General features: G+C 36.0%; 1 protein-coding gene across 4 annotated transcripts; it reads left to right on the plus strand.

The window, feature by feature from the left end:
- Nucleotides 1–3,619: 3,619 nt before the first annotated feature.
- LOC113775114 (vacuolar cation/proton exchanger 3-like) lies at nucleotides 3,620–7,539 on the plus strand. Of its 4 annotated transcripts, none has more exons than XM_027319868.1 (11): nucleotides 3,620–3,987; nucleotides 4,397–4,467; nucleotides 4,600–4,628; nucleotides 4,902–5,098; nucleotides 5,331–5,552; nucleotides 5,836–5,958; nucleotides 6,082–6,198; nucleotides 6,276–6,329; nucleotides 6,623–6,739; nucleotides 6,826–6,941; nucleotides 7,032–7,539. In XM_027319868.1, the coding sequence occupies exons 1-10, from the start codon at nucleotides 3,721–3,723 to the stop codon at nucleotides 6,937–6,939; spliced, it is 1,311 nt and encodes a 436-aa protein (XP_027175669.1). In that variant the 5' UTR covers nucleotides 3,620–3,720; the 3' UTR covers nucleotides 6,940–6,941; nucleotides 7,032–7,539. The 4 variants fall into 4 exon arrangements, with proteins under 4 accessions (XP_027175669.1, XP_027175660.1, XP_027175678.1 ...); XM_027319859.1 differs by having other exon boundaries at nucleotides 6,826–6,916; XM_027319877.1 differs by having other exon boundaries at nucleotides 4,400–4,467; nucleotides 6,826–6,916.
- The last annotated feature ends 463 nt before the right edge of the window (nucleotides 7,540–8,002 follow it).

Genomic DNA, 8,002 nt, shown 5'->3' on the forward strand with positions numbered 1-8,002 from the left:
GTGAAATGAAAGCATCAACAGCCAAACAGCATACGGCCGCGGATCTTGTCTTGTCAATACTCTACCGATTCTTTTCAGAAATGTAAAAATCTGCATCCCTAAAAGGTCGACGAATTTGTTGGGTAGTTTGGTATTTTGAGTTTCGACTTAATTTTCAAAACGTAATCGAAAGCGAGACCTCAACCACACAACAGTGTGTTAGCATTTCATACGTTCAAGCTAAAACAACCAATTCGCCTTAAGCGAGTTGATCATCAGATGAAAGTATAAAATACAAAGAGTGTATACTAATACATCTCTTTGCTCTAAAGATCAGATTTTTTTTCCTCTAATTTTAAAGGGTGTACAGTAGTACATTTTTTTACTCTAAAGATCGGATCCTCTCCATCTAACTTCACTGGCTCAATTCGACCTGTTTTTAGTATAGGTTGCAATAGAATTAAGAGTACAGGTGAATGATTAGATGCAAGCTTGTCAATTTGAAAAGTTCTGTTCCATGCCTACATGGTTGAATTAATGATTATACACAAGCTTGTCAATTGGCTAAGTTCTGTTCCAAGAAAGCGGTACCGGGGAATGGGGATGTGGGTAACGGATTTCACGAGCAAAAAATTTGGCCACTGGCTCGCGTATGTGGGAGGAGAACTCGGGAAGGAAATTTCGCGTATCCTTGGCAAATCTGACCAGCGTTCAAAGTGACGTTTATGGTACTTCTTGTCCCGACTGTGGACTTGAAAATTCTAGGAAGCTTCTCAAGAATTTAAAGCACGAAGAAATACTGCTGCTAGTTCTGCTCTGCATGTCTTTATTTTGATGGTTCGTTTACTTTCATTATGTCTATGATTACGGGCTTTGATTGAGTTATTTGTTTGATCTTTCTACTCTCAGGAGTATTATTTGGTTTAACCAGGGAAAAGAAAAGAGTCGGTTTGGATTAGCTGTTTTTTATGGTATTTTTGAAAAATTTTACTGTAACAGAGTTTTTAGAGTATATTTTGGGATATTTTTAGAAAATATTTTGGAATATTTAAGAGTAGTAGAGTTTTTAAAATATATTTTGAGATATTTTTTAAACATTAAAAAAATTTAGATTATTTTTTAGAGTATCTTTTAGAGTACATTTCAAAAAATTTTATAGTATTTGAAAAACTGAAGGATTCAAACAGAGCATAATCGATGAAAGAAGTAATTGTCTAATTGCAGATTTATAGCTAAGCTAGGAAACTTGCTCGCCAGTATTATTGCTTTGGATACCCCTTTTTATGCTTTAGGTGTTACATTTTCTGTCACCTTACATATCGGTGACACGTTACTCTCATGACCTATATCAGCCGTTAATCGGATATTAAACAAGGAAACAACGTGTTATTTACTTTGTATATCTGAAAATATACTATACTAGTACGGTTATAAGTGGCAAATAAATTCATTTAACTAAATTTATCCATATTCACCCATAAATAGATGGATATGTGTATTTTAAGTTTTTACATATGGACATAAATGGGTTACCCAATAATACTCATTTAATAAATGTGTATTATTGGGTGGATTATTATTGGGTAACTTACCAAATCCAATTAACTCATTTAGAATTGTCTTCACCAACTCATTTAGAAGAAATTTGAGGCTTGCGTTTGATTTTTGAACTCATTATTGGAAACTTTCATGCCTTAAAATTGTTGAAACCTTGTATATAGTGGAATGTTTTATTTTTCAATCTTAACAAAAATTGATGCAAAAAAAAAAATTGATGAATTTTTGACGCAGATACATATCCTCCTTAATTTTTTTTTTTTTTTTGCAGATTCTTCATTTTGTCATAATTTTAACTACTTCTGTTACATTATTATTATTATTATTATTTGTTGGTTTTATTTTCTTGTAGTTTGTTAACTTGCTTATTTTTCAACATTACTAATTCATGACAAGTTTTAGCCTCATTTCCTATCTTTCCAAAATGATATTTTAAATTTACACACGAAAAAAATGCTAGGGGTTCAAAGTTTTTAGATTAAGTTTTTATGTTAACTTTTATAGTACTTAGTTCAAATCTTATTGTTCAATTAGTAAATAGCATGTAATTTTCTGACATAGTGCATGGAGGGGAAAAATTGATAATTAAGCTTATTGAGCATTATAAGTAAATATTTAAAACTAATGATGGGTGCAAAGGGTAGTATAAATTGATAATTTAGTTTGCAAAAATGTTACAAAAAGTTAAAATAAATGGGTAATTGGGTTGCCCAACTCATTTTTTTATTTACTCATTCATACCCATCTGATTAAATAGGTATAAATGAGTTGATTCATTTAAACCCATTATTTATTTTAACCGGTCCAAATCCGTCCAAATCACCCATTTTGACACCTCTAAGTACGGTATATAACACAAAATTTTTTTTTTTACGGTATCCAAAACCCAATTAATTAAGTTATCCAATGAAACTCACATATCTACTGAATCATTTAGCACATGACAGATTTAGTTACAGGTCTCTAGCAGCATCCAGGTTAACAGGCATCGATCAGCTGCTTCCCTTGAAATGGAAGCAATTAATGCTGGTGGTCTGCAATGATCGAGAGGAGCTTGCATACACATTGCAATGCTTATTTCTGCCCAACATAATTCCAAGTGGATACCTTTGAGCTAATCCTGATTTACAGGACTAATACTTCGATATGTGACGGATTGGAGTAGTTTGGGTCATTCTGACAAGTTTTACAAGAGGAAGTGTCGAAAATAGAAGTTGAAGCTATAAAATAGATAATTTTTGAGAGTATTTATTAGATGCACTGAAGTCAATTCCCTTCTGTAAGATCATGACTTTTAATGTTTTTACTTTTAATTTTGACAAACAGTTGGCTGCTCAAGTTTTGGCCTGCACAAACGATAGTTCAAAACTTTGAATTATCAAAACTTTGAATTACCAAATTTCGCTATATGTTTGATTAGCAACTTAACTTTTGTGGCAATTCACATTGATATCTGCACAATGCAAGTTCCATACTGTAGTAGCTAAGTAGAGTTTCAAAGACAGAAATGGTTGGACTTGGATCAGAGGGAAGGATCGAGAACGAAAACCAGACAGGAATAAAAGGAAACTGTTGGCTTCTGGTGACAATTCTAACCGCTGATTAGACCAGTTTACCGGCAGCAATATACGCATCGAAGTGGCAACATCACATTGCGCGAGAAACCCTGAAGAGTCGCAGTCATTATATTATATGATCCCTTCTGCTATTCTTGTAGTAATTTGTAGTGTGGGTGGGATATTCTTCAAGCAAGTGTCCAATACTCGACTAATTAGTTTTTCTCCACAAGATAAACAACGGCGCTGATTTCCTACTAACCTTTGAGCAGCAGTAGTCTAAACTAGACTAATTACTGCCTCAACATCTCAGCCCATTGATCCGTGCGAGACAAAACTCTGCTATTATAGGTTTAGGCAGCGTAAATCCATTCGACTACGTGGATACCATGCAAAAGATAGAAAGAAACCAATATTGCAGGCAGGTTCCAGGAAACTTCCTCCTTCAGCCTCCTAATCTTGTCCTTTCTCATAAACATTAATAAAAGTAACCGAATACTCGTAACCAGAGGCAAACGATACTTGGCTTCTTTAGCCTACCGAAACCGATCGAGTGATGATGCCAGTACTAGCACTGCTCTGGTACAAAACGTAAAACAAGCTAGGAGTTAAATCTATTTAAGAAACGATGGCTTCAATGCAGGAACAGAACTGGGATTTGGAGAGTGGAGACTGTATACAGAAAGAGACTAGCAGCAGCAGCCAGACGCCATCCAGCAGCATTTTATCATCTTCTTTTCTGCGGAGAAGACCGAATCAAGAAAGGCCTCCCGTAGGGATGTTTAAACAATTCTTGAATAATCTGCGACTGGTTTTTCTTGGAACCAAACTCTGTGTCCTCATTCCAGCCATCCCTTTGGCCATTCTCGGTCAGTGTTATGGTTTCATGACAAGAGTAAGTTGGGACATGTGTAATTATTCTGGTCATCTCCCCATTTTTATGCCATTCCCCTCCCCCCCCCCCCCCCCAACCCCCCGTTCCAGTGTCTTTCAATTTCAATTTATGTACAGATAGATATTCATGCATGAAATCTGTTTTAAAAACGGTATAGCAAGAAAAATTGTAATGGCACACCAAGAACAGATCTTTTAAACCATAGACCATAGCCGTTGAACATGGTAACAATCACGATTTATCATTTGCCGTTTGGTGATCCCCATCTTGTCTCACGATTTATCCTTATTCTTTTCTAGTCCTTTTTGATTGAATTATTCCCCCTCACATTGTGCGAGTAAATGTTAATGCTTCTCGATGTGCTTTTGGGCATTAATTTGTTTAATTACCTTTCTTAACAAATAATTAGCAGCAGTGGATATTTGCGTTGAGCCTGCTAGGCCTCGCCCCACTTGCGGAACGTATGAGCTTCCTAACTGAGTAAGTTCGGTTTCCTTCGGTGCACTACGTCATTTGGTACTAATTAAACTGTTGGCCTTTTTTTGACTTGAGCTGACAATTATTTCTTTTTGTTTTCGGCTGGCTGAACCAATGACATAATCAATTCCAAAGGCAAATAGCATACTTTACCGGTCCAACAGGTATGTTATGATATCCACTGCCGATTTATCACAAAGATAATAGTAGTGGCAATTCACTATTTATTTTTATCATAGAGACTAATAAATAAATAAAAATTATATAATTAAAGTAATAGTAAGAGCGTGATTGATAAAAATGGGAGTGCAAATAATAATATTTTTTTCGCAATTATATTACCTCGTACGTTTATTCATTTTTCTTCTCAAAAAAATAGATGAGATCATTGCAGGCCTTAATTTGACACGTGTACGTAAATGTTTGCATGCATGCAGTGGGAGGCCTGCTGAACGCAACATGTGGCAACGCAACAGAGCTTATACTTGCCTTGTTTGCTCTTCGCGAAAGGAAAATACTTGTTTTGAAATACTCTCTTCTGGGTTCCGTCCTTTCAAACCTTCTTCTCGTATTGGGGTCCTCTCTTTTCCTCGGAGGCTTGGCCAATCTTAAGATGGAACAAACATTTGACAGGGTACGTAAGATGACTGTTGCCGAAGAAAACTAGATAATTACTAGCTAGGCTATACCTGGTACCATGAAAATTGTTGCACCCGTAATCCCTTAGAATAGTACAGAATAGATTATATACGGAGGAAAAAAATTAAGTCGGTTTTCTAGCCTGTTATCCCCATAATTAGTCCATATTAATATCAGATTCTTCTCTAGTTTTAGTTGTAATTAATTTTAATTTTGGATAAACGCAGAAGCAGGCTGATGTAAACTCACTTCTTTTGTTGCTGGGACTGCTTTGCCATGTGCTTCCGCTGATCTTTGGAAACTCTATAGAACCACAACTACTTGATGATATGGACCAAAACTCGGTCGTTTGGCTGTCGAGAACCAGCGGCATTTTAATGCTTGTGGCCTATGGGGCTTACCTCTTCTTCCAATTGAGAACCCACCGGCAGTTTTTTGAAGCAGAAGGGGTAATTGTTACGATATCCGCTGCTAATCTGCCTAATGCCTCAAATAAATTCTTGTCTGGGAATATCAAAGTTCGATAAGGGTTGGAAAGGTCCCAAAATGAAGTCATTTCTAAGTAAATGGCTACTGAAACTTCTCACCAAAAATAAAATAAAATAAATAAAGAAAACCATCGAAAAAGGGATTACTACCCTTTATCATAATTTGTCAGTTCCCAGAAATTAATATGTATTTTGCCGGGTTGAAGTTAGGAGCAGACTGATACTATTCCTATTACATTTGCAGGAAGATGAAGATGAATTGTCCGAAAATGAAGCAGTGATAGGCTTTTGGAGCGCCTTTATTTGGTTAGTCGCGATGACAATAATTGTTGCTATTCTGTCCGAGTACGTTGTGGGTACAATCGAGGTACATATACATATATAATCCGCATAATTTGCTGCGGAATAAAGCTTTATTTATTTACGGTACCCCCTTTTTTTTTTCATGAAAACAAAGAAGTCACTACTATATACTGCTTCTCTCAATCAGGCTGCATCAGATTCTTGGAAAATCTCCGTGAGCTTCATAAGCTTAATTTTGCTTCCAATCGTTGGGAATGCAGCAGAACATGCAGGATCAGTCATATTTGCTTTGAAAAATAAGCTGGTAAATTTTACTACACATTGCCTTATAACTATTCAGCTAATGTAGCATCCTCATGCACATTTGGGATGCATGCGCAGGATATAACTTTGGGAGTCGCCTTGGGATCTGCAACTCAAATTTCGATGTTCGTGGTAAGGAACAGAAAATCACAAGTGATATTCTTAAGAACTTTTTAACGTAGAAAGATATTATTTGCACTCCCGTTATCATTTTATTATATAGTTTATATTTATTGAATTATATGATAAAATAAAGGGTGAAAGTGCAAATATCAAAAAATAAAATATTTCCTTGGGTAGATAAACGCTTCCCTACTTGATCATTGCATGGTGATCCCAGGTTTTTTTTGGCCAGAGAAATTAGCTAGTTTAATTGAATTGTTAATTTTATGAACTTGAAGTCCTAGCACAACTCCGCCCTGCAGGTTCCAGTCAGCGTTATAGTGGCATGGACAATGGGAATCCCAATGGATCTGGATTTCGGCCTTCTTGAGACTTCTTGTCTCGGTTTTTCAATCATACTCACAGCTTTCACCTTGCAGGTAATCCAATCGGTCCATGTACATTTAGTTCTTATATATGTTCTTTCTACAAATTGTGATGCACATAAATGTTGTCATCTGTGTAGGATGGAAATTCACATTATATAAAAGGAGTGGTTCTTTGTCTGTCCTACGCTGTAATTGCTGCGTGCTTCTTCTTTCACAAAATGCCAGCCGGTGAGTCCCTCTACCAAAGATGAAAGTAGGATGCTTTTCTAGTGACTATTACTAGTTGTCTTTTACCTATGTATAATCCAACTTTTTTTTTTTTTTTTCCCTTTGTCATTGCTAGATCCAACCAAAGCCGGTATGTGAGAGAAATCAATTGGTATCTTGGTTGCATAAGCCGGTTTCGCCCTACCAAAGGAAGCTTAATTTGTTGTTAATATGATGACTTTGGATTGTAATTTTTTTTAATTGACAAAAAAAATTCAGTTTAAAATTTGTGCGCGAGGATTAATGTGGCAAGAAAGATTTATAGTCGTTTCAAAAGGAGGGCTGAAATGAGAAAAAGAAGTCGGCAATGGGAGTTTTAAGAGTTTTTTTTTTTTTTATTTAAAAAAAGAGTCATCAGCTCAAAGAACATGGGATATAAGAGGCATCGATCGGTAGCGCGCAGATGAAGAATACAACAATTTCTGTAATAAGACCTGGGGAAGTAAGAACTTTCGACGTGTCAGGAACAAATTAAATTTGATAATATTGTACTCGAGGCAGCCCAAGGCATCTTTCCTGGGTATTGCCTCTATCAACTGGTCACATAGTACTTTAACATTGACGAAGAACTACTTTTCCATCTACCATAACGGAGCATATATTTGTCTGCTTGTGACTTGATCCCTCATAGATAAAACTGGATCTAGCTTGCAACTATAGCTGCCTATTTAACTAAGTTTACTTATATCTGTACATGAATAGATGGATATGAGTATCTTAAATTATTGCATATGGATATAAATGGGTTACCCAGGATAACCCAACAAACCCAATTAACCCATTTAGAATTGTCTTCTCCCAAACCTCCTCTCTTCCCCCATCTTTTTTTTTTCAAAATTTTCATTTCGTCATGATTAGACCTGACAATTTTGCTCAAAATCCAACAACCCACCCAATCCACCCACTAATTTGAGAGGTCGGGTTGGGTAAGTTGGGTATTGGGTCAATTTTGGGTTTGGTAATAAAAATCCACATATATTTTGAGTGGTTGGGTATTTATGTTGGACACACATTACCATTTATGTTGGACATCCATTACCCAACTTA

Source organism: Coffea eugenioides, chromosome 1, assembly GCF_003713205.1.
Source record: "Coffea eugenioides isolate CCC68of chromosome 1, Ceug_1.0, whole genome shotgun sequence".
In the NCBI taxonomy this organism is placed as follows: domain Eukaryota; kingdom Viridiplantae; phylum Streptophyta; class Magnoliopsida; order Gentianales; family Rubiaceae; genus Coffea; species Coffea eugenioides.